The sequence below is a fragment of the Pygocentrus nattereri genome, chromosome 19 (assembly GCF_015220715.1).
Source record: "Pygocentrus nattereri isolate fPygNat1 chromosome 19, fPygNat1.pri, whole genome shotgun sequence".
Lineage (NCBI taxonomy): Eukaryota > Metazoa > Chordata > Actinopteri > Characiformes > Serrasalmidae > Pygocentrus > Pygocentrus nattereri.
In genome coordinates, this window is record NC_051229.1 from 36,807,064 (window position 1) to 36,833,889 (window position 26,826).

The 26,826-nt window shown below is 40.9% G+C and overlaps 1 protein-coding gene across 13 annotated transcripts in view; it reads left to right on the forward strand.

Annotated features, from left to right (window-relative positions):
* The window catches only part of dock10 (dedicator of cytokinesis 10), a 189,944-nt gene that overhangs the window by 68,983 nt on the left and 94,135 nt on the right, over positions 1-26,826 (forward strand). For 12 of the 13 annotated variants that reach the window (XM_017691862.2, XM_017691865.2, XM_017691860.2 and 9 more), the window contains 3 exons: positions 9,913-10,032; positions 15,812-15,901; positions 23,358-23,440. In XM_017691862.2, coding sequence (XP_017547351.1) covers positions 9,913-10,032; positions 15,812-15,901; positions 23,358-23,440 — 293 coding nt within the window. Of the gene's footprint in view, positions 1-4,079; positions 4,269-9,912; positions 10,033-15,811; positions 15,902-23,357; positions 23,441-26,826 lie in introns of those variants that run through there. The other variant, XM_017691868.2, reaches the window with a different exon arrangement.

The window sequence follows — 26,826 nt, forward strand, 5'->3', positions numbered from 1 at the left end:
ATGCTGAGATTTTATATGAATAATTGAGTTAATTAAAACAAGCACTTTACTCTAGATGTTGATCATTGCTGTGAAGATTTGATTGAGCATTAGTGAGGTCATGTACTGATGTTGGATGTTCAGTTCTGGATCACTCCAACTCATCCCAAAGGTACTGGATGGAGATCCAACACTCCAGAGAACACATATCCACTGCTCCAAAGCCCAGTGCTGGTGGGCTTTATACCCCTCTTGCCTACGCTTGGCATTGGGCATGCTGACCTTGCTACTCTATGCTATTGTTCAGTACTTTTTTTTTTTTTTTCTTGAACAATATGTTTATTACGTTTTTTCAGAAATGTTATGTACAACTAGACAGGTAAACAACAGAAAAAATACATTATGCTTAAAAAAAAAGGAATGACAAGAAGATTTAAAATGAGAAAACGCACACAAAAACAAAACAGACAGGGCGTACAAACTGAGGCAATGACTTATCTTCACTAGTGCAAAGCCAACATTAACAGAAAAAAAAAAAAAAAAAAAGGAAAGAGGCGGATAGCCTATCACATTGTTTCAAGGTCTCCATCAAACTCTTCGAGATGGTCCAAGAATGGCCGCCATATCTGGAGATTATACAAGCAGTCAGCAGTAAGTGGCTGATTACACTTTTTTTTTGGTTGCTCTAATGTAACTAATGTCTAAGGGTTAAACAGCAGAGCTCTGGGCTGCTCTAGGGATTCAGTGTCCTTAACAGCATCATTCTCTCTCCATCATTGTGTCACGAGAGCGGGCGTTAATCACCCACCCCTCAGCTTCTATTTTGATCTTGCGCAGCTGTAGTTTGCAGACATAATCAGTGAGATCGCTCCCCCTGCGTGGAGGGAGGGCAGGTCGGAGAGGAGGAAAGAAAAGGAGGGAAGCATGTGGATGCGAGCTGATGAGCAGGAAGAGGGTAAAGGCTAGAATTAGAGAGGAGAGAGAGGAGCAGAGGGATGTAAAGAAGAAAGAGAACAGGCGGAAGGTTTGTGTAGGAGGACGGATTGTGAAAGTGCTCATTAGGGATATTTTGGGCTTTTGGCCTCCTACAGTAACTCATTAGCATCATTAATAGCCTGCTTCGCTATTAAGACTTGAGATTTGTGTTTGTGTTTTGAATTTGGCATTTTGTGTTAACTATTTACTTCATAATATTGTATTGTTTTTCTTCTGTCCTGTATTTGATTGATATTTCAGTTTATTTCACTGTTCTGTTCACATTTTTTAGTTTGTTTCTTTATTTGTTTGTTTATTTTTCCTCTCCTCCTTGGCTGTACTTTATCTGTGCAAAGATTTAACAAAAACTGTTATTTAGCCTACAGCTGTTTGGCCCCGCCCACTCACAGTGAAGTTATAAGGACTTACCATGAAAACAGATCCACAAAAAAAGAAAAGTGTATAAGAACTGCTGCCTTATTAGCAAAATCAAATGAAACAAAAAGCAGATGCATTTAAAAAATATTGCATCAACCATTAAAATGTAAAAGCCAAGTAGGAGTTGAGGAATGTTGTCATCCTCCATGGTCAAAACTCAGTTCCTTGCTGTTCAGTTTTGCTTTTCACCATAGATATTATCTCAGAACATATTTCCAAATGCCACGGCAAAGCCCCCTTAATGGTAAAGAAAAACTCCCTGAGATAATGTGAGGTGGCAGAAACAGTGACTCATGAACTGAGAGAGGAATCTGACTTATTTTGGGTTATCACCATATAACCATACGTCATCATATCACAGAAAGTTCAGGACTTCATATGATATTCATTTGGAAACACCATATACAGGAACTGAAAGTAGCTCATGTAGGTGCACCAAAGTATCTTGAAGATGGTGAAAAGATAATAATAATAAAAATAATAATACAGACAGACAGCTTTCATATTCAGCTCAATTTCATATATATATACATACATATATATATATATATATATATATATATATATATACACACACATACACACACACACCAGCCACTTTATTAGGTACACCTTGTTAGTAAAAGGTTGGACCCCCTTTTTCCTTCAGAACTGCCTTAATTCTTCGTATCAGACTTTCAACAAGGTGTTGGAAACGTTCCTCAGAGATTCTGGTTGGTTATTTGAGTTCCTGTTGTCTTTCTATCATCTGGAACCAGTCTGCCCGTTCTCCTCTGACCTCTCACATCAACAAGGCATTTTCTTCCACACAACTGACCGCTCACTGGATATCTCCTCTTTTTCGGACCGTTCTCTGTAAACCCTAGAGATGGTTGTGTGTGAAAATCCCAGCAGATCAGCAGTTTCTGAAATACCAACTCACCAACAACCACGCCACGTTCAAAGTCACTTCAATCCCCTTTCTTCCCCGTTCTGATGCTCGGTCTGCACTTCAGCAAGTCGTCTTGACCACCTCTACATGCCTTAATGCAGTGAGCTGCGGCCGTGTGATTGGCTGATTAGCTATTTGTATTAGCAAGCAACTGAACATACCTAATAAAGTGGCCGGTGTGTGTGTGTGTGTGTGTTTGTGTGTGTGTATATATATATATATATTGCATTTTATTAGAGTTTGTCAAAAATCAGCTTTGCAGTGTTGGAGGGCTTTCAGATGACACCTTTTCAGTCTCTCTGTGCTCTTTTTTATTGTTTTCAATAAAGCAACACAGTCCATGACGGAAAAGCACTTCTTTAGCACGTTGATTGATGTCAGATGAGTGGCATCGGTTCATTTTGACATTTAAAGGCTGTAGTCTGACGTTGTCTTTGTTTTTGTTTTTTTTAAGTATTTGATGTAGCATATCATTGCTGTCAGACCAAAATAACTTTACAGGAGAAGGGAAAAAACATAGTTCACTTTTAATGTAGGTCAATGGAACCAGACTTTTTGCCCCAAATCATTATGTGTCATTTCTTTTGGTCCATTCATCATGAAATATACACACAATGTAAAGACCAACAGGCATTTTCAAATTATGTCAAAAAGTGAAAAACAATAAAAATGGAGATACAAGTCTTTTGACTGACCGCAACAACATAAACATATACAGCTTATACGGAAAATGAGCTGCAAAAACTCTTTGGAATTTGCTGCTCTTGTGATGTCACAACCTTATCATTTACATATGTCTGCCTATTCGATTAACACTAAGTGACCCTTATTAGTCCCACAATGGGGGAATTTCACCTCCGTAGTGAAACCCCACATACATGCTAGTGGAGACACATGCTAGGGGGCAGCGACAACACTTGCCCAGAATGATGGGCAGCCCTATCCGCAGCGCTCAGGGAGCAGTTGGGGATTAGGTCCCTTGACCAAGGCCACCTTAGTCATGTACAGTCGGCTCAGGGGATGGAACCTCTAGCCCAAGACTGCCCGTAGGAGTTAAATATTGATTTTGGAGGTATTCTGCCTAGAAGTAGGTAGAAGGTAGTTTAGCTCCGCCCATTCCCACTGAAGTTATAAGGAGTGATTCAGCACCAACTGCCTTTTGAGACACAGCCAGTTAGAGCACAGCTCATTTATATATATATATATATATATATATATATATATATATATATATATACCAGTCGTTAAGGCACATTATCTAAAACATCCTGTTTAGTTATAGTGAATAAAGAGAGCTTGGAAAATGATTGTGTAGAAATCTATTTTGACCGTTTTTGTTGCATAAACCATTAAAAGTGGACTTCAAGGAGTAAAAACTAAATAAAATAAAGAGTTTTTGCACTTAAGACCAACAAAATATTAGTTTTAATCACATTTTCATGATATCAATCCTAAGAGTACATTGTAACACCACATAATCAACATAAAGGCTTCCCCACCTCGACAATCCCAATTTAACCCCTGTGTAGAGGCATTATTAGAAAGTGTTTTGCCTGTTTACATGACAAAATATTTGTCTTCATCTCTCTCACCCTCTTCACTCTCTCTCTCTCTCTCTCTCTCTCTCTCTCTCTCTCTCTCTCTCTTTTTCTTTCTCTCTCTCTCTCTCTCTCTGGCGGTGACATCACGCGCCACTTAACTCCACTTCCTCTCCTGACCACGCGCTTCTGTATGATCTGACAGGTTTCACATGTAGCCCGGAAAGTTCTACTTCTCTTCTCACCGTGCGTTTGCTCTCAGGCGGGTCCGTCAAATATTATAGTCTGTGTAATTCTGTGTAGTTTTTGCGTAACTCAGGGTCAGGATGAGTTTCCGAAGTAAAATCACCTTTCGGAAGAAGATGAAAACCAGACGAGCCCGTGCAGACTGCACCCGAGTAAGCTGCGTACGTATCCATGCGGTTTCCTCTCCTTTTGTACCTTCACCATCTTTAATATCTCTCTGTCATCCTGCTTGTGACTTTACACAGGCTGTCTGTGCTTTCGGAAGCCCCTCCGTTTCTGAAAGACATTCATCATTTCAGTAGCACAGCAACACTGATGCCTTTTACTTCTGACAGCTTGACATGCCAGAATGTGCTGTAGAGTATTTTCTGTTCTAGGTTGTGCTGTATTCTAGGTTGCATTGCACTGACCTTTCTTAATTTCTCACTGGGCTGTACAGTAGCTGCGGTAAATTGCATGTGTTGTTGTGTTTCGACTGTTTACAAAGTCCTTCTTGCAGTTTCCTCTATGACTTTCACAGCATTTGTGAGCCAGTTTTCTTCTTTTTCTGTTTACACTCGTGTGACTTTTGTGACCTGTTTATTAAGACAGGCATTAGAGTGAGATTTGTCTGTTTTGCGTTGGACACGTGTTGGAACACATTGTTGGCAGTGACACAAACCTGAGTCCCTCAGCAGGGAAGTTTGCCCCTGACACGCCCCTAACTGATGTAGAATAACGCTTGTTGCCATGGAGACTGGGGATCCCCCCAGTGAAATCTGAATGAGATCTTCTTCTTCACTTTTTTCGACTGTTTGTATGTGTAAATAATACATCAGCGTCACCCTGTGATACTCAGATCATGTGTTGTTGAGGCAGGTCTGCCTAAAGCAGTATCAGCATTATAGGCACCAAAATGTCAGTCTTTGGTCAGATGCCATTTAGCCTATAGTAATATCAGTCTTTATGGGCCTATAGACAAAAAATGTGCATATGAACACAAAGGCATTCTGCACTTACTAACTGTAGTCACTATTTGCCTATAGACCAAAGTTTCAGTCAGTGGATCAGATGTCATTCTGTCTGATAAATCATTACAGGTCAGTAAATCAAAACTTCTATCTATGGACCAGATAACGTTCTACCTATACTAATATAAGTCATTATATGGCTATAGACCAAAACTTAGATCTATGGATGAGATGCCATTCTGCTTATAGTATTATTAGGCATTATATGTCTATAGAACAAAAATTAGGTCCATAGATCAGATCCCATTCTGCCTATAGTATTATCAGCCAATATATGTCAATAGACCAAGCTTAGGTCTGTGGGTCAGATGCCATTCTGCCTATAGTACTATCAGTCATTATATGCCTAGAGACCGAACCTTAGGTATAAGAGTCAGATGCTATTGTGCCTATGCTAATATCAATCATAAACCTGTAGACCAAGAATTTAGTCAATAGATGTCATTGTGCTAATAGTAATATTTATATATCTAAATGCAGGAACAGCATAGTAAGTAGCTGAGTGGATTGATTGGTGGGCCAGTTTTTGCCACGCTGTTCATTCATTTTTTTATTTTTCATCCACATTTTTTCAAAAATAGTACTTTTTTAAAATGTTAATCAATAACGTTGGACTCATAGGGCCTCTTTACACCCGAGACCTTCACTGGCTGCTTTTCACCACATCCTCTACATAGAACACATTTCTGCATATTTTTAACACGCTATTTGCTGGAAAAAAAAAGACTTAAAATATGGGCTTATCAAAAGTTCACAGCAGTTGTCAAGGCCTAATTTACATGATAAATGTGCACGGTACCTTACTCCAATCACAAAATCGCTCAGTCATAAGCGGTCAGTGGAGTTGGATTTGAGCTGTATGACTTACTGTCCACTTATTATCTGATCACTCCAGACAGGTGTTCATGCCAAGGACGCCGCGCAAAGCTGCTGTGCTTCATAACCTTCTTTAAATATACTCCGGCACATTTTGTCCATTACAACTTCACAACATATATAATGGAAATATCAAGTATTGCAATGTTATGTCTTGCTTTATTTACCATGACGGCAGGTTTACAGGCAGGTGCTATGGACTATTTTTGTAATAGGTGTTAAGACAACAAAGAGGGGGTGGGGGTTGGAGGAAGAGGGTGTTATATCCTAGTTTCTCAGAATGCATCGACTTGAGAAATGTTATACAGTGATGTGCTCGCTCTGGAAAGATCAGTAAAGATCAACATGTGTGATCTCATCTGGGACATTTTATCTCTGGTGGAACAGTGGCAGTCAGAACTGTGGCATTTTTATATCTGACCAAAACCTCAAGTCCTGGGGAAGTCGGCAGAGCAAGAGAAGCGATTACTAAGTGGGATATTTAAAGAAACCATTCTGGAAGAGTCTGTTTAAAGCAAATGCGAGAAGAAGCTTCTGGGCACGTTTCTGTAGTTGTTTTCCTAATGTGCTTACATTGTCATCTGGTTTCGGCTTGTTCTGTCTGTTTAGAACGTACCTCATCAAAAACCTGCTGTCTGTGGATATTTCTGAAACAGGAAGCTGGTTCTACCTTCCGCATATTTGCACACAGTTGACACGGCACACTAATAAAGCTGTCGTGGTGAATTAACAGTCATAATGATTCATGATTCTAGTAGTAATTTAGTTGCAGTTTTTATCATGCCACAGGTGATTAGTGTATACAGTAACTTTCAGTGTATCAACACTGAATCTAATATTAGGACAAATGCAAAAGGAGTTATAATAATAACTGTGATAAAATAAGTAATAATTAATAAGTAATAGTAGTAGTATTAAGTAATAACAGTGTGTTTTCTGAGAGAAATAGTGTGCAACTAAAGTAATTCCCAGATGGCTGCTAGGCTGTTACCAGATGGTTGCTAAGGTCATTTATGTGGTTGCTGAAGTGTAAGGTATCCCAGGCGGTTGTTTGGGTAGTGCGAACCAGTTGCCATGGTATCTCTGGTGGTTGCCAGGGTTTTTGCTGTCTGATTTATATGGTATCCCACTTGGTTGCTAAGGTGTTGCTAGGTGGTTGCTATAGTAGTCTAGTTAGTTGTGAAGTTGTGGCTCGGTGGTTGCTATGGTAGTCCAGGTAGTTGCTAAGGTGTGGCTAGATGGTTGCTATGGTTGCCCATGTGGTTGCTAAGGTGTGGGTAGGTGGTTGCTAAGGTGTGGCTAGCTGGTTGCTAAGGTGTGGCTAGGTGATTGCTTTGGTAGTCCAGGTGGTTGCTAAGGTGTTGCACAGGGATTGCTATGGTATCCAAAGTGGTTGGTATGATATTGCTAGATTGTTGCTATACATAATCACTAATAATAATAATAATAATAATAATAATAATAAGACTGTCTGTACACAACCATATGCACACAGTGCCCCCCCCCTTATAGTGTATTTCAGTAGCCATAGCAACAGACAGAAACAGTGAGATAGGCTTATCAGTATTAAATGACCTATTGCACATTCTGCTCTGGCCTTCAAGTGCTATTGTTCATGGCTGCTTCAGTCTTCTTCTGATATGAATGAGGAAAGTGAACTTCACACATACATGCTTTTTGAATTAATTAGTGTGCTTATTTAATTGTGCTTAAAGTGGATTTAGTCTGTGGTTGTGTTATGCGGAGAAGATGGGGAGGGTGTGCAGTGTGACAGTGAGGAGAAAGGAGTGATGAGAATGTGTTGGAAGTTAGGTATCAAGAAGACGGAGCTTCAGGCATTGTCTTTTTCCCGAGGACTTCATAACTATACCTAAAGTGGAAGATATAATTCTTAAAGCTGACTTGCAACAGGCCAAAAGTATGTGGACAGTCCTTGTAAAGTTACTCATTGCTGATGCAGTTTGTTTAAGCTCCATAGAAAACCACTGACCAATAGAATGGGACACTTTGGAGCAGCTGCACATGAGCCTAAGGTTACCAGACCCAATGCCAAGCATGGGGGGTATAAAGCCCCCCAGCACTGGGCTGTGGAGCAGTGGAACTGTGTTCTCTGGAATGATGGAGCTCCATCCAATACCTGGGATGAGTTGGAGTGATCCAGAACTGACCATCCGTCATCAGTACCCGACCTCATTGATGCTCAATCAGATCCTTACAGCAATGTTCAAACATCTAAAGCTTTCCCAGAAGAGTAGAGGCTGTTACTGCAGCAAAGGGGAACAAAGTCACTATTAATACCCTTCATTTCAGATGAAACGCTGGATGAATTCTGTGAGCAGACCAAATTAGGAAGGGGATTGCTTGAGAAACTCCAGGGTTTGCATGGAGTTTAAGTAGCGAATGAGAATGTATGTCTTGTAAATGACCTTAGTTCTAGTAGGAGAGGGTCTTGTGGCTGGTGTGAGAAAGTAAAGCTGTCTTCTCTGATGTGTCAGTGTACTGTGTGCTTACCCAACTGTGAAAAGCTGCTGCGAGACATATAGATTTCCTCTGAATCACTCCTATTTTAGTTCTTCCACTTACTGTAACTGTGTTCTTTAGTTGCACTTAGTTGTGCAGTCCAGGCTGCAACACTCCTTATAATGTCAGTCTGAATGGGCAGAGCCAAACTGCTGTAGACTGAATAGGCAGATGTTTGTGAGTGGTTATTATGGCCTTACAAATACAATTAATTTAAAACAGACCATTTCCACATGATGGACAGCCAATGTGTTCAAATGATGAAAATGGAGATGTTTTTCTTTGGACAGCAACGATATATTGTCGGAGGAGTGAATGAGTACGTTTTGAAACTTGCTTTCTGAACGTGACGCAATCCAGGGCAGCCAATCAGAACAGAGGTAATTTACAAAAATCAGCCTTAAAGGCACAGTAACAAAGAAAGATTCTAAGAGATAAAGAGACATTGTAAAATGTCATGAACCTCAGGGTAAAACACAAAATGCATCAAAAGATTTCATGCGTAAAATGCATGAAATATGTAGAATACAGGCCCTTAAATTTGCATAGAACCTTGACATTATATGGGGAGGGCCCATAACACCGCTATCCAAAAAAAGCAAAAGCAAAAAATTTCCAATTTCTAGTTTTCAGCATAATTTGAGCACAATTTGTCCTTTACGTTCAATAAAAATGTCATGATTATTGATTATGATTATTGAACCAACAGAAACACTCAGAAATTGATTCTAATTAAACATCTTGATAGTAACTTACATTAAAGTGCAGGGTGTTTTTTGCCCTCTCCTATAAACTTAAAATTTTGTTAACATTTTTCTTTTATTTCATTTTTCCCTGGGTTTATGCACCAAAACCAGCCATAAATGACCATTTTACACCCAACATTTCTTCATTACAAGTTGTTACAGTTTCTTTAAGGCTGATATGTGTAAATGAGCTCTATTCTGATTGGCTGCCCACATAATACACTCCTTATAACTTTGACATGAATGGTTCAGCAATATGCATACGTATGCGTACATGACTTGGTTTTTGTGACATCACAAACGCAGTGCGTTCAAAGCGGGACGTTTTCACAGTTTGGTTTTATGAGCTGATGAGTGAATTGTACATTTTATAACTTTAACAATGTTTACATGCTACGTTTTTTTTTTCTTTTCAAAAGTATCAAGGAAAGTTTGCTTTTATGTGATATGGCCCCTTTAAACCTTAGTAAATATATGCACACATCTTATTTACAGAAAAGGTTTGTCAAAGAGTTAATCTACTGAAGCTTAAACTGGTTCTGATTGTCCACTGAATATCCCACTGCAGTCAGACCTGATGCTAGTCTCATCAGCCATCGCGTGTTGTGTGGCTTGTTTACTCATGCTGTTGTGATGTGTGTTTGTGTTTACAGCAGGAGAAGCCTAAGCTGATTGATCCTCTGGACTACGAGACTGTGATCTCTGAACTGGAGCCTGAGCTTAAGGAGGATCCTCTCCAAGACCTGCTGCTCTTCCCAGACCATGACTTCACCGTGAGTACACCTTACTGTATGTGCTGGTCAGGGCTTGACCGATATAGGGGTTAGCTGATAATGTCAGCTGATATTGAGGTTCAGGAGAATTATTGCTATCATTAACGGACCCACTAATATGCAGCGATATTGAAATAGCTTGCTTCATATTCTAACAAATAATGGGTGTATTGAAAGCTGTTCATGTTATAGCCAGGTTCTTCACAGCAGTCATAAAATAAATGTACAATTTTAAAGAGGAATGCCAGTGAATTTCTGCATGATTCAGTGTTTGAGAAGTAAACCGAGTGATTCAGGGTGGTTTGGTGTGCAATTGTCCAGATTTCTTTACAGTGGTGGTGATGGGAACCAGGGGTCACCACGATTACAACACAAATATAGACATTTTACTTACCATCCAAAATCACCAGTGAACCTACACATGTCTTCTGAGCTTTATATGGAATGTTGATGATGGTAAAATCTAAAAACTAAAGAAATATAAAGTTTTAGCGCCATGTCAGACAGCATATTCAAAACGATTTTAATGTAATAACTTTCTGTGAGAAAGATTTTAGAGGCATTAAATGCAAGAATCATATATGTATGTATATACATATATATCATATATGCATGCATTTATATATAGCTTGTATATGTACATTGTATTAACATATAAACACTGATATAACCATTTAGCACGAGGATAGCATATTTTAACCTACAATAAACATTCTGTGGTAAGAACAATGAAAAATGAAAGTGAATTAACAGAAATCACAACTTGTTCTCTTCCTCTTCCAGCAGAAAGGTCTACTATATATATATATATATATATGACTTTAAAGTATATTTTCTTTTCATTCTGCCAAAATATAATATAATATTACAAAATGCATTTTTAAACATGTGATTTGAAACCTTTTTTTTTTGTGTTTACTGTTTTGTCATATTGGCTTTTGGCCCACACAGCCTCAAGACAAAAAGTTGGGACACCTGTGATTTGGATGAGATCTAGAAGCTCGCAGGAAACAAGAATTTAGTCTTTTAAATTATATGTTATAGTTACCAATGATCAAAGGAAAATTCTAAATTCCAAATGTTCTGCATAATTAAAGGGCTAAGATGTAAACAGAGTCGTTCAGAGTGGTTTGGTGTGAAACTCTGTTCTAGAGAAACTTACCAAGTGAGAACTGTTCAAAGTGGTGGTGATAGGAACCGGACGTCCACCTCTAAAAGCTCCCACACAGAAAGTTCCATGAAATGGTTATGAATTCACTGCCTGATGTCTGAGACATTGTTTATGGTAGTTTGGACTAAAATGTATTTTAATCTATTAATGGTGGAGGGATACATGAAGGCAGAATAGTCCCCAAAGAAAACTTTTTATTCTTCCCCCAGATTTTCCAGTTTTCCCATCATCAACATTCCATATAAACGCTCAGACGACTCGTGAAGGTTCTCTGGTGGTTTCCGATAGTAAATAAAATGGCTATATTAATGTTTTAGTCATGGCGACCCCTGGTTCCTATCACCACCACTGTAAAGAGTCTCTACAGTTGACCGTTCTGGAAGACTGTTTACATCTCAACCAGTGAATTATGCAGAAATTTTGAAAAATCTGTGGTTTTCCCCTTTAACAAGCAATACTCTATAGCTCTAGACGTATAGTCATGGTGACCCCTGGGTCCTATCACCAATGTAAAGAAAGCAAAAGCAAAGTCTACAATCAACCATTTCACAACTGAATTACTGTGTAGGAAAATTGCAAAATCAGTTGAATTCCCCTTTAAAATGACCTGATATATGAACTAGCTAGGTACAAATTTGATTCGAAGTTATATTGGTCAATAAATTAGCTCCCTAAAATTGGCACTGCGGTCAGTGTTCATTTCTGTCCTTAGCGTGGGTGTAAGTGTGTGTTTCTCCAGCCCTTTCCCAAGAGAGAAGCAAACTGCTAGAGCATCTGACTCATTTTAACTTTTTCATTTCTCTTTGTGAATCTGTTCACCTGTATGCGTGAATATGGGGAAATTCCTGCCCACAGACACAGGACCCGCCTTGTTTAAGTCTTTTTTTCACTTTCTGTTCTGTGACGATAGGGTCCTAAACTCTGCTGTCTCATATAGACATCCAACATTAACTGTTTCAGGCAGGTTCGACTCAGCAGCGCAGTGTGTGACATTATTAGCAGCGTTATTGTGTGTGTGTGTGTGTGTGTGTGTGTGTGTGTGACTGTGAGTGAAAGGCAGGGCCCATTAAACAGAGCCAGCAGGCAGAGGCCCCAGCCAAGGAACCACATCCTCTTTCAGCTGCAGACTGAGCCACTGCACACACAGCACTGCACACACATGCAAGCGTGCAAACACATCATTATTCACTCACAGCACTGTGCAAAAGTCAGAGACCACCTTTCATTTAGAAAAGTGGCCATTGAGTCATAACATTTTCAGTACTCAGTATGTCACTCTTTCGCTTTATTCCAGCTTCCATTCTTTTCAGGAGACTTTTGGCTCCTCCAGTAAATCTGCAGACACTCCTCCAAAGTTCAGTCTGAGAAGCTGGTTGATGATTTTCTGAAGTAATCAAACACATTCAGTGATGTTGAGGTCTGGGCTCTGGGGTGGTCAGTCCATCGTTCAGCTTCTTTGTTTGATGTGTCCGTCTCCTTTTCTCAGCAAGGCTCTTCTTGATCAGCTACACATCCTTTCAGACCCACAGCGCTGAGTGGTCTTCTCACAGTGGAAGGATGGACAGAAACACCTGTGGATGTTTTCAGATCTGAAGCAGCTTGATTTTCTCCTCTCTCTCAGAGATGAAAGCTTTAAGTGCTGTTTATCTGATGGGGACAGTTTTGGTGTCTACCAGGTCTTCCAGGTGGTTGTTAAGAGTCACATTTTCTCAGCTTTTAATTATATTTATTGAGGTGTCTCCAGATAAACTCTAGCACTCGGGTTTAGAGGGGAATGAAGGCAGTAGTTCAATATTCTGCCACATTTATTATGTTCCTACATATTGCAATTACTATGGAAGTGCTAGCACTGGCTGTGCTGATATTGACATAATATTGCTTTGCAGTGTTAGTGATATTTTAGTGATATATATGGACACTGGGGCAGACCCCCTCTTCTCACTGAGGTGGTTCCCTCAGGGTACATTTAGTACTTTTAGTCAGGGAACATAACTGAACCATAATGCACTGAAATTATATTTTCTAAGCTGTACTGACTCCACACACCCCGTCTCGCCTCCAAGTTTTCTAACAGTGCATAGGAGCCAACTGGCTTGATGGTAAAGCAGAAAGTAGCCCTTCCTCATTGTGAAGATAAGCACAGTAGCCAGAATAACCTCAAAAAAAACAAGGTCACAAAGAAGCATTTCCTACTTTGTAATAGTGATCTTATAAAACTGCACAACAGAGTAATAAACAACACAGAAATAGATAGGATGCACCTATATGTATAAGCCCCGCCCCCTCCTCACCCATTGTTTACTCTTATAGGTGTACCCATGTGCCTAGGTTGGGTCATTCACAGAATTTTTAAGGAAAGGCAGTACATAAGGGATGCTTAGAAGAGAGTGAGTGGTGAATCGGCAGGTTTACAGTTTTAAAGCAATACTGTATCTGATCTGTTACATCTGTAGCACTTATAATGGCACAGTTTTTAAAATCCATTCATGGTGGAGCGATACATTCAGGGTGATGTGAGGCAAATTAGTCCCCAAAGAAAATTTTATCATCAATATTCCATAGAAACACTCTTAAGACTTGCGAAGGTTCTCAGGTGGATCTGGATAGTAAATAAAATGGCTATATTTGTGTTGTAGTCATGGCAACCCCTGGTTCCTATCACCACCACTGTAAAGAGTCTCTACAGTTGACCATTCTGAAAGACTCTGTTTACATCTCAACCAGTGAATCATGCAGAAATTTTGAAAAATTTGTGGTTTTCCCCTTTAACAAACAATACTCTATAACTCTAGGATCCACTGAGACATATACCAGTACAAAAAGCAGTGTGTAAAACAGACACCGCTGCACGTTCTGGTCCCTTTTCGCTGGTACTAATTTCTGTGGATGTTTGCTCATTAATGACTTCATTAACACACTAATGCACACCATCAATTGTAGTCTTACTAATTGGATGTTTAGAATGCCCAGTCCCTCAGACACGCAGAAAAAGAGAGAGAAACGGAATAATTCTTTTGCCCTCTGAGGCCTTGCTTGCTTTGCACTGCGTAAATCTAATTAAAGTTCATTTTCGCTGGTGCACGATGCAAATTCAGCACTGAGCTTTCTAAGCATGTGATCAGCCTGTGAAAGCCAGGCTCGCTCAGTCAGTCATTAGTGCATGGGGTTCAGGCCGTATTTACCAACAATATCACCTACAAATATCCTATATGGTCAAAAGTATGTGGACGCCCCCTCCTCATTACGAGTTCAGGTGTTTCAGCTGCTCCCATTGCTAACCGCTGTACAAAATCAAGCACCTAGTCATGCCGTCTCCATAGACACTGGCTGTTGAATTGGTCATGCTGAAGAGGTCAGTGACTGTACTTGTGCCACAGTCATACGATGCCATCTCTACCACAAGTCAGTTTGTGAAATTTCTGCCCCAGTCAACTGCACGTGCTATCGTTGTGAAATGGAAGCATGTAGGAGCAATGACAGCTCAGCCACGAAGCGGGAGACCACTCAAAATACGTTTGGTGGAGGAGGGATAATGGGTGGAGCTGTTTTTCAGGGTTTGGGCCCCTTAGTTCCAGTGAAGGGTGATGTTAATGCTACAGCTCAGAACGACATTTTACACAGTTATATGTTTCCAACTTATGGCAACAATTTGGGGAAGAGCCTTTCCTGTTTCAGCATGACTGAGCCCCAATGCACAAAGCAGCTTCATAAAGACATGGTTTGACCGGTTTGGTATGGAAGAACTCTAGAGGCCTGCGCAGAGCGCTGACCTAAACCCAGCTGAACACCTTTGGGATGAACTAGAGTGGAGATTGTGAGCCAAGCCCTCTCGTGTGACCTCACAAATGTTCTTTTTCCAACTCTCTTGTTATTGCACAGTGCTGTTTGTCCAGAAGTATTTGGACACCTTCTAACAAGTGAATTCAGTTGCTTTAAGGTCACCCGCTGCTGACACAGGCGCTCAACCAATGATTGGAATTTTATGCATTTGTCCAGCAAACTGGATCATTCTCAGACTATATGACCTACACGTTTGAAAGAGATGGTTCTTCAGGGGTTGTGTGATAAAATGGTTTTTCAGATTGATGGAGAATATCACTGCTGTTGGAAGAAAACCTTGTGTCTCCATTTTTTGTCATTTTTCAGTTTTTGACATAATTTGAAAATACCTCTTTTTCTTTACTTTTTTGTAAATTTCATGATGAAGGGACTAAAAAAATGTCCAAAAATGACTTGGAAAAAATTCTGGTTCCATTGACTTACATTAAAAGTAAAGTAGATTTTTCCTTCTCCTGTAAAGTTACAAACTATACATTGTAACTAGGGCATATTGCTCTTGCTTGAAGAATATCATATCTCCAAAATGGTAATAGCAGAACCCTTTTTGTTGTTATACAAAACCGTAAACAACACATTCTCCATATGATGAACCATTTCACTATACAAAGAACCGTTTAAGCATGTACATTGTTCTTTGAGTGTACATGGCTCTATATAGAGCAATTGCCTTTACTAAAGAACCCTTAAAGCCCAGCCCTGATTATCTTAGGTTTATTATCTTAATACTGCCCTAATTAACTAAAATGCTCTTGTTCTCCACACACACAGGTGTGCACTGTTCCTCAGGAGAGGAGAACGCAGCAGTCCACTGTTCCAGACGGGGCAGAGGAACAGGCAGAGTGTCTGCTGGTCAGACAGGTGAGTGACCGCACATGTGTCTGAATTCTCACACACAGGTTTGGTTTCTCATTAAAGACGTGTGTGTGTGTGTGTGTGTGTGTGTGTGTGTGTGTGTGTGTGTGTGTGTGTGTGTGTGTGTGTGGTTAAGCGGAAATGGCTGAATAAATGCTCTCTGTCACGTCTCTGTGGGAAAAAGAGAGAGAGAAATACACACACCAGCACATTAATAATAGTATTCAACTAATACACAACTAAGTTAAGAGAAAGAAAGAAAGAAAGATAGAAAGAAAGAAGGAAGGACATGAGAAAGAAATAAGAAAAAGGAAGGATGGAAGAGAGAAAGAGAAAGTAAGAAAGAAGAAGAGAGAAAGATAAAAACGAGAAAGAAAGACAAGAAAGTAAAAGGGGAAGAGAGAAAGAAATGAGATTGATATGCATAGAGAGAGAAAGATAAAGAAAGAGAGAGAGGTAGAGAATGAGAGAGAGAAGTGGAGAATGAGAGAGAGAGGTGGAGAATGAGAGAGAGGTAGAGAATGAGAGAGAGAGGTAGAGAATGAGAGAGAGGTAGAGAATGAGAGAGAGAGAGGTAGAGAATGAGAGAGAGAGAGGTAGAGAATGAGAGAGAGAGGTGGAGAATGAGATAGAGAGAGGTGGAGAATGAGATAGAGAGGTGGAGAACGAGAGAGAGAGGTGGAGGTGGAGAATGAGTGAGAGGTGGAGAATGAGAGACAGAGGTGGAGAATGAGAGAGAGAGGTGGAGAATGAGAGAGAGAGGTAGAGAATGAGAGAGAGAGGTAGGGAATGAGAGAGAGGTGGAGAATGAGAGAGAGAGGTGGAGGTGGAGAATGAGTGAGAGGTGGAGAATGAGAGACAGAGGTGGAGAATGAGAGAGAGAGATGGAGAATGAGAGAGAGAGGTAGAGGTGGGGAATGAGTGAGAGGTGGAGAATGAGATAGAGAGAGGTGGAGTATGAGAGACAGGTGGAGAATGAGAGAGGTGGAGAATGAGAGAGAGGTGGAGGTGGAGAATGAGATAGAGGTGGAGAATGAGAGAGAGGTAGAGAATGAGAGACAGGTGGAGAATGAGATAGAGAGAGGTGGAGAATGAGAGAGAGAGGTGGAGAATGAGAGAGAGAGGTGGAGAATGAGAGAGAGAGGTGGAGGTGGAGAATGAGAGAGAGGTGGAGAATGAGATAGAGAGAGGTGGAGAATGAGAGACAGAGGTGGAGAATGAGAGAGGTGGAGAATGAGAGAGAGAGGTGGAGGTGGAGAATGAGATAGAGGTAGAGAATGAGAGAGAGAGAGGTAGAGAATGAGAGAGAGAGAGGTAGAGAATGAGAGAGAGGTGGAGAATGAGATAGAGAGAGGTGGAGAATGAGATAGAGAGGTGGAGAACGAGAGAGAGAGGTGGAGGTGGAGAATGAGATAGAGAGTTGGAGAATGAGAGAGAGAGGTGGAGAATGAGAGAGAGAGGTAGAGAACGAGAGAGAGAGGTAGGGAATGAGAGAGAGGTGGAGAATGAGAGAGAGAGGTGGAGGTGGAGAATGAGTGAGAGGTGGAGAATGAGAGACAGAGGTGGAGAATGAGAGAGAGAGATGGAGAATGAGAGAGAGAGGTAGAGGTAGAGAATGAGTGAGAGGTGGAGAATGAGATAGAGAGAGGTGGAGAATGAGAGACAGGTGGAGAATGAGAGAGGTGGAGAATGAGAGAGAGGTGGAGGTGGAGAATGAGATAGAGGTGGAGAATGAGAGAGAGGTAGAGAATGAGAGACAGGTGGAGAATGAGATAGAGAGAGGTGGAGAATGAGAGAGAGAGGTGGAGAATGAGAGAGATAGGTGGAGAATGAGAGAGAGAGGTGGAGGTGGAGAATGAGTGAGAGGTGGAGAATGAGATAGAGAGAGGTGGAGAATGAGAGACAGAGGTGGAGAATGAGAGAGGTGGAGAATGAGAGAGAGAGGTGGAGGTGGAGAATGAGATAGAGGTGGAGAATGAGAGAGAGGTAGAGAATGAGAGAGAGGTGGAGAATGAGATAGAGGTGGAGAATGAGAGAGAGGTAGAGATTGAGAGACAGGTGGAGAATGAGATAGAGAGAGGTGGAGAATGAGAGAGAGGTGGAGAATGAGAGAGATAGGTGGAGAATGAGAGAGAGAGGTGGAGGTGGAGAATGAGTGAGAGGTGGAGAATGAGATAGAGAGAGGTGGAGAATGAGAGAGGTGGAGAATGAGAGAGGTGGAGAATGAGAGAGAGAGGTGGAGGTGGAGAATGAGATAGAGGTGGAGAATGAGAGAGAGGTAGAGAATGAGAGAGAGGTGGAGAATGAGATAGAGGTGGAGAATGAGAGAGAGGTAGAGAATGAGAGACAGGTGGAGAATGAGATAGAGAGAGGTGGAGAATGAGAGAGAGAGGTGGAGAATGAGAGACAGAGGTGGAGAATGAGAGAGAGAGGTGGAGAATGAGAGAGAGCCTGTAGGAGAGTGTAGTGTGTGTGTTTCAGGAGGAAGTTTAAATGCCTGTTTAGTTTTTCTCAGACAGGTTCCAGAACACTGATCAAGCACGGAAACTAACCAGACGGCAATGTCACAGCATGAGAGCGTGTGTGTGCTGTGAATGGGACGCCTGTCTTCGGTTTGTGCGTCGTGTGTTTATCATGTGTGTGATTATGAGATGCTAGATACTGCGGCCTCTCTGTGTTTGTGCCTGTGAGGGTCAGTGCGTTTCAGATGACAACAGCTGGGTCACCTTCCACAGACCTTGAACAATTGGCGTAAGAATGATTTCTCACAGCTGGAGTTCTGTAAGACGTTTGTAACTAGGCCTGTGCCTGGTGACGGTTAACCATGTTTCCACGGTAACAGCCCCAGCGATGGTAAAAACATATTTACCACTGTGTAACAAACATGATGCTGAAAACCGTTGACACCTTACAAATGTTTATTCCACGATACTACAGTTACATCTCTTTGTTGCCTAGCAACCTGCTTTTTAATCGGTATTTAGCAGATATACAAGATTAAATAATAAGAGGTATAACTACTGTATATTACTTTCGTAAAAAAATGATTACTATGTAATATTTGGCCATTTGGAGACCTCTCTGGTGGAAGTGTGTAATTGCACACAACGTGCATTTCTAACATGGGTTGTGCTTCGGACCCCTTCCCAGAGTGAATGAATATGATGATTAAAAGAGAATTCAAACAAAACTCAGCCTAAACTTGGTGAAGGATGCATCTCCCAGTGATGTGAGTGAATTATCTACTATTCCCATCATATCTTGATCAGTAAAATGTTGATTTTGAGATCATTTCAGACCTAAACATCAAGCCAGACCTCCTTTTTAAGCCTTGCGTGTGACACATGATGTGGTGTGAAAAACTACTGATACAGTATAGCTTTAATATTAATTCATCGACATTGACAATGGCATCTATTTTCATCACGCCCGGTTAAAAACCATTTTAAAAAGTTACACCAATTTCGTTACACCAACATGTAGGCATAGATTAAGCACTTTTAGATGTAAGCACTTTAAACATGCTGGGTGATGTTGTATCCCACATTTATATCAAATTTATTGTACCAACATTCAGTAAGTGGGATTCTTCTGTAAATGTGGCTGTTGAGTTGAGCTGGTTGAACACCCTTGGTGCTGCAGGTGGATATCTTGCCTGCAAAAGCTGTCGATGTTATGAATTTTTAAACTGATCAAAGCATACGGCTAAAAAATGAGTTAATGAGTTAATATAATAAAAAATATCGTAAGAACAGACATTTAAATGGGTGAGATGAGCCTCTGTGGATGTCCTGATGGATCAGTGTTGTCATGCCTGTAATGTTGCCACACTGGTGTGTTTTTAATATATACAGTATAACACTGGAACTTTCTGAGGTTGTCTGTTGTGGACTGCCCTGTCTCTGTCTCTGTGCTTCAGACAGAAACACAGCCTAATTTAATTAAGAACACAATTAATTCAGATTCATTTTGATTCATTAATCCCCTCTGGTTAATCTGCAGAGTGTCTGAGGTTCTCCAGCAGCCCTACAGAAGCTGAATAAGGCTCATTGTTAAAGCAGAACCTAGCAGAACTTTCACTTACGCTCTCTGAAATTAGGAGATCTCCAGAATCCGCATGGGCTGCCAAATATAATTCAAGATAAACAAGTGAATCCGGCGGCATGTCCACCTCTCAGCATCCGTTACACGGTCAGTGACTGCCCTAGACTTATATTAAAAGCTCAGCGATACTCACTTTGCTTTGTAAATAAGTCTATGGTAGTCACTGACCATGTTACGGATGCTGAGAGGTGGACATATGTTCAAAAGCCCTTTTCATAGAGAACCACATTTCCATTGGAAAGTGTAAAGTATTTTAACATTTTGAAGCTTTAACAGTGATGAATATCATGATATATCAAAGTTAAAGGGCTTGGTTAAAAAAAATCTGCTTTTTTTTAAATAGGAGTTTTATGTCATATCTAAACATTGTTTGCATTTGAGAACATTCAGTCCTCTGTTGATACAGTCCATATATGCTGCAAAAACAGACCATTTATTTTTTTTGTTTTTGTGATGTCACAAAAGCCACGTCATGTCAGTATGTCCATTCATAGCATTTTAGCATCTTTTCATGCTGAAGTTACAAGGAGTGTATTAACCAAGATTGCTTTTTGAGTGAGGCACAATGCAGGACAGCCAATCAGAACAAAGCTTGTTTACATATATCACTCTTAAAGGCTCTATAACACAAACAGCCTGCTTCTTGTAAAGGGAGGTTGAAAACAGTAATGTAGAAATCAATCATGACTGTTTTTGGTACATAAAACCACACAAATGTAATCAGTGGAGAAAAGGGTGCAAATGTGTGATATAGGCCATTTAAGTCCATTGACTGGCCATTCCTTACGTCTATAAATTTAGTGTTTCTTCCAGACTTTTGGTCTGAAGTGTAGCGTCTTCATAACTGAACAAAGGTGGAGCTGAAAAAAAGCAAAACTTATGTGGTGATACAGGCTTACGCACATGACTGTTGACCACACGTCAACACATACCCGCACTCCACATCTCTACGCAGACGTGGACGGAGGTCTAAACGCTACACACACAACGCTTTCTGCAGCCCGCTTCAGCAAGTGCACAGTGCGTCATTTTGTCTGTAATAGCAGAAGCGGGGGTGGGGGTGGGGAGGAGGTGTCCCCCTTAAGAAGTGTTCATTTTACTGTAGGGCTGCAAAGCCTAGTCGTCTTTACATCCAGTACATTTTCTCGCTCATGGCATTTCGGATTGCGCCTGAGATTTCGACGCTGATGAGCTTTGACATGCAAATTTGTCTCCAAGTACAACATAAATGCATATATCTCTATTATCCAATGATAATATCCAATGAAAATGAGATCAGTTGAACTCAAAAGGTTTCTAGGACTGCAAATCCCAGGAAAGCATTGATGCAGTTGAACATTCAGAGTAAATTACTTAGCTAGCTAGCTAGCTAGCTTTTTTTTAGACTTTATTAATCCCAGAGGGAAAGTCATCTATTACACCAGCACAGTATATCAAAATAAATTCTAAAAATAAAGAAATAGAAACAGTAACAATGTACACCATATTTCCAGAAGTTTTCACTCACCCATCCAAATCATGGTAATCAGGTGTTACAATCACTTCCACGGCCACAGGTGTATAAAGCCGAGCCCCTCGGCCTGCAGACTGCTTCTACAGACATTAGTGAAAGAATGGGTCGCTCTCAGGAGCTCAGTGAATTCCAGCGTGGTACCGTGATCGGACGCCACCTGTGCAGCAAGTCCAGTCGCGAAATTTCCTCACTACTAAATATTCCACAGTCCACTGTCAGTGGGATTATAACAAAGTGGAAGTGATTGGAAACGACAGCAACTCAGCCACGAAGTGGTCGCCCACGTAAAATGACAGAGCGGAGTCAGCAGATGCACAAAGCAGGTCCATAAAGACATGGATGAGCCAGTTTGGTGTAGAAGAACTTGACTGGCCTTCACAGAGTCCTGACAACCTGATAGAACACCTTTGGGATGAATTAGAGTGGAGACTGTGAGCCAGGCCTTCTCGTCCATCAGTGTCTGATCTCACAAATGCGCTTCTGGAAGAACGGTCAAAAATTTCCATAAACACACTCCTAACCCTTGTGGAAAGCCTTCCCAGAAGCTTTGAAGCTGTTATAGCTGCGAAGGGTGGGCCGACATCATATTAAACCCTATGGATTAAGAATGGGATCTCAGTCAAGTTCAAATGCGTGTGAAGGCAGACGAGTGAATACTTTTGGCCATATAGTGTGTATAATAAAATATTTTAAAATATCTGTAAAATATAAGGTGCAAAGTAGAAATGCATTATGCAATATGTATGGATGTATAAACAAAGTGGCAGTGCAGTTTGCAATATGTATGGATGTATTCGGGAAATGTGTTTAGACCCATCATTTAATCAGAAGAGAAGTCTAGAGGGGAGGATATCTTACCCTACCCAACTTACCTTACTAGGCTTTTTTTACATCGCTAAATATGTGTATTACATATTTTAAAAATCTGCTGTTATAGCAGAGGCGCTCTGGAATTCATCTATAGATGCATGTGGGAAAGCATCAGATGTCATAAATGCTGCTTTAGTCCATTTTATCACCCCCAAAAACGTTGACAGCTAAAGCCTGTTGGACACGGCATTCATAAATGCCTGTGTACATTATCTGGTCCTGGAGATCTACCACCCTGGATGGTTCAGATCCAACACACTTGGCTATATGCAGATTTGTTCTCGAGTGTGCAATCTATAATCTATATTCTTTCTGTGCAAAAATTCTTAAGATGTGCCATAGCATATGACTCTATAGGCTATCCAAGGAATGTGCTGCCTCACTTGTCTATTGTCTGTTTAGAATATATAGGTTTATAGACCTTTTTCTTTACATTTAAGATTTTTAAATACTTTTTTTCCCTTAAATCTGCACACTATATATTTTAGCCTTATGTTTAATTGTTTTGCATGTAGAAAGTGCCGTTGGACTGCTGCTCAATTTCGTTGTACACTGTGCAATGACAATAAAGGCATCTTATCTTATGCCCCTGAAGGCCTTAATCACCTGGAGCAGGTGTATTAGAATAGGAGTGGAGCTAAACTCTGCAAGGTGGTAGATATCCAGGTCCAGGATTGAGCCCCCCAGTGTAGGTTTATATTATGAAAGGCTTACATAGCTTTATGAACTTATTAACACTCAGATATCAAACTTAACAGGAATGCATTACTTAGAACGTGCTATTGGAATCAGGCCAAAGAGTAAAAACAATGACTTTCTCTGCGTGTACTGGCCACACAAACACCTACAGTTCACCATAGACTGGTGAGAGCAAGCAATGCAATAACAGCAAACGATTACCTGGTGGTTCAGATGGATGAATGGGTACTGTAGTTCTAACTCCCACCAATTTCTTCCTCTTCTTTATCTCTTCAGGCTTGCCAGTACTACAACTCCCAGCTGCACGTGGTCGAATACAAGCATCAGGAGTACGCAGGAGACTACCGCCTGCTACCCAGGTACCAACTGCTTCCCATACAGAAATCTGATATATGGCAATATATGGATTTCAAATATATGATGTATATTAGCATATCACTGTTGTCGGAACAAAACCTTGTATCTCCATTTTTCTCGATTTTCAGTTTTCAACATAATTTGAAAATGCATGTTGGCCTTTATATTGTGTGTAAATTTCATGAAAGATGGACCAAAATAAATGGCCAAAACTGACTAGGAAAAAAGTCTGGTTCCATTCACTTACATTGAAAGTAATTTAGGTTTTTTCCTTCTCCTGTGAAGTTATCATTTTGGAGATACAATGTTTTGTTCAGGCAGCAGCGATATACAGTATTCCTTTATATATCTAACTTTTATCCAATATATGTCACAAAAGGACATTTTTGTGACATATATGCTGACGTATTTTCAGCCATATCTTAACATATGCAAACATATTTTGTTTAATACACCAATCAAGCATAACATCATGACCACCCCCTTGTTTCTACACTGTCCATTTTATCAGCTCCACTTACTGTATAGCTGCACTCTGTAGTTCTACAGTTACAGACTGTAGTCCATCTGTTTCTCTGATACTCTGTTACCCTGTTCTTCAGTGGTCAGGACCCCCATGGACCCTCACAGAGCAGGTACTATTTGGGTGGTGGATCATTCTCAGCTGTGTGTTGTGCTGGTCTGAGCAGATCAGACACAGCAGTGCTGCTGGAGTTTTTAAACACCTCAGTGTCGCTACTGGACTGAGAACAGTCCACCAACCAAAAACATCCAGCCAACAGCGTTCTGTGACCACTGATGAAGAACTAGAGGATGACACAAACTGTGCATCAGCAGATGAGCTGTCGTCTCTGACTTTACATCTACAAGGTGGACCGACAAGGTTGGAGTGTCTAATAGAGTGGACAGTGAGTGGACACAGTGTTTAAAAAGTGCTGTGTCTAATCCACTCATACCAGCACCACACACACTAACACACCACCACCACGTCAGTGTTACTGCAGTGCTGAGAATGATCCACCACCCAAATAGTACCTGCTCTGTGAGGGTCTGTGGGGGTCCTGACCACTGAAGAACAGGGTAAAATCGGGCTAACAAAGTATCAGAGAAACAGATGGACTACAGCCTGTAATTGGGGCTGGGTGTCCCTCGTCATTTAAAGGCACAGTTGTTGTTGTGCTTTTCTGCTGGTGTATATAAAGAGCTCTTCTGGTAGTGATGGCTCCTTCTTCTCCTTCCCCAAAATACTACAGTATTGTTATCTACAGAAAAGAGTAGTAGGCTGGATGTCTCCATGTTTATAGATAACAGCGTGTCATACAGAGCCAGAAACCACATAATCATATCTAGTACAGATAAATCATGATTCTGAACAACTTCCAAGTCTGTGAGGATATAGGCGTGCAGTTAGCACATTAGCCTCCAGTGTTAAACTATAAAGACACCAAACATGCCTTGGCTGATCAACTACATTTGGGTAAAAGAGAAAAATGTGCAAATCTTTTGGCAAAACTTTCATTTCAGCATCATATTTTCAGTCAGGAGTGTAGGACAGTTTTTTGAGGTCTTATTTCCTCCGTGCTTTTTTCCTGACTCCCATTGGGCCACTGAGGGTCAGTTCACATGACCTTTCATAGACGGACCTTAGTTGCAATTCCCACAAGTCCCATCCAATAAGAGACATTGTTGACCCTGTTTTGCTAATAGTTTAAATTACTGTAGACGCATGTTCTGAAAACTTTTATTCCACTATGGCCTGTTATTAATGATCTGCAATTGTGGCTATTTTTCATAGAGGTTTTTGCAGCGAAGGATTTTTGGAGTTCTCTTCTGTGTAAATTGAGTAACATTGTTGATTCAGTTGTCTCTAGAGAAGATTTTTAGAGAAAATATTTGGATTGCTTTTTCTAAGGCCAGCATGTTATGCTTACAGATTGGCTGGGTGTAAGTGTGGCTATTTAATAGTCAGTCATGGGGTCTTCAGCTTTCTGTACACAAAGAAAAAGCCCTCACTGCTGAGTCTGGAGATCAGGGGACACCTAACTCCTAGACTGCGTCCAGAAACTTTTTCTACTGCTCCTGTCCTCCCCCCTTCATTCCTACTGCTCCTCTCCTACCTGGGAAGAGCACAGAGGGCTCGGGGAGAGGAAAGGAGCAGGAGGAATGGAGAGAATGAGCAGAAATTGGGCAAATTAAATTTGATGACTGTTGACAAAATGGGCCTATCACAATGTTTGCTCTAAAGCACGGCCTACACTGCTACACAGAGCACATCTGCTCACAGTCATGTGATTAGAATACAGAACCATCAGCCAACTGTGTTTCCACACAGAGGAATTAGACCTCCTCATTTTACCCATCTGTGCAGTGAAACACCCACATACATGCACACTAGTGAACACACACACTAAGGGGCAGTGAGTACACTTGTCTAGACCAGTGGGCAGCCCTGTCCACAGCGCCCAGGGAGCAGTTGGGGGTTAGGTGCCTTGCTCAAGGGCACTTCAGTCACGTACTGTTGGCTGAGGGGATCGAACCGGCAACCTTCCGGTCACAGGGCTGGTTCCCTAACCTCCAGCCCACGACTGTAGTGATTTTTTGTGACCTTGTTTTTTAGTTTTATTTTACACCAAGTACAAAATTAAAACACAAAATTACATAAAACCCAAAGAAAACGTAATTTGAAATATAGCTGGATTGCTCTATGTTTGTCCATCCTCTCTGGGTGTGTCTGCAATGATGTTACCCCAAAATCTGTAAAAGACTCCTGACATATGCCGATGTATCCTTCGCTTGAATTTGAAAGAATTCGAATTTGTAAGTTTAGACTTTGCGCTTTTCGTACAATTCTGCCATTTATTTTAATAAACTGTGAGTCACAATTAATGTCAAATTAAACCAGAAATAAACCTGCCACACTCAAGGCTTAAAGTCGCTAAAGTGTTAAGTAATGTACAGCAGTGTTATTGGGATCTGAAGACTGTGGTGGATGTTTGGATGTTGAAGGGAGTAATTGTCACTAAAGTGGACATGCGTTAAAAAAAGCGCTTAATATCATCAACTCTTACCACATACAGGAAATAGACTGTAATGAGAACTCTGGGAAATGTAGTTTTGCCCATCTGAGTTGTTTTGATAGGTTAGGCCTAAAGTCCAACACACATCATGCAAACTGCGCAGGTCAAAGCAGGTTACATCCTGTCCGTTTGTCAGCTCTCCAACCATCTGAAGGAGAGAGAGAGAGAGAGAGAGAGAGAGAGAGAGAGAGAGAGAGAGAGAGAGAGAGGAAATTGAATAAAGCAGGATTTAGAATGTTCGAGTTCACCACAGAGGACAGACGAAGAGAGAGAGAGAGAGCAAGAGAGAGAGAGAGGGAGGGATGGGTGGC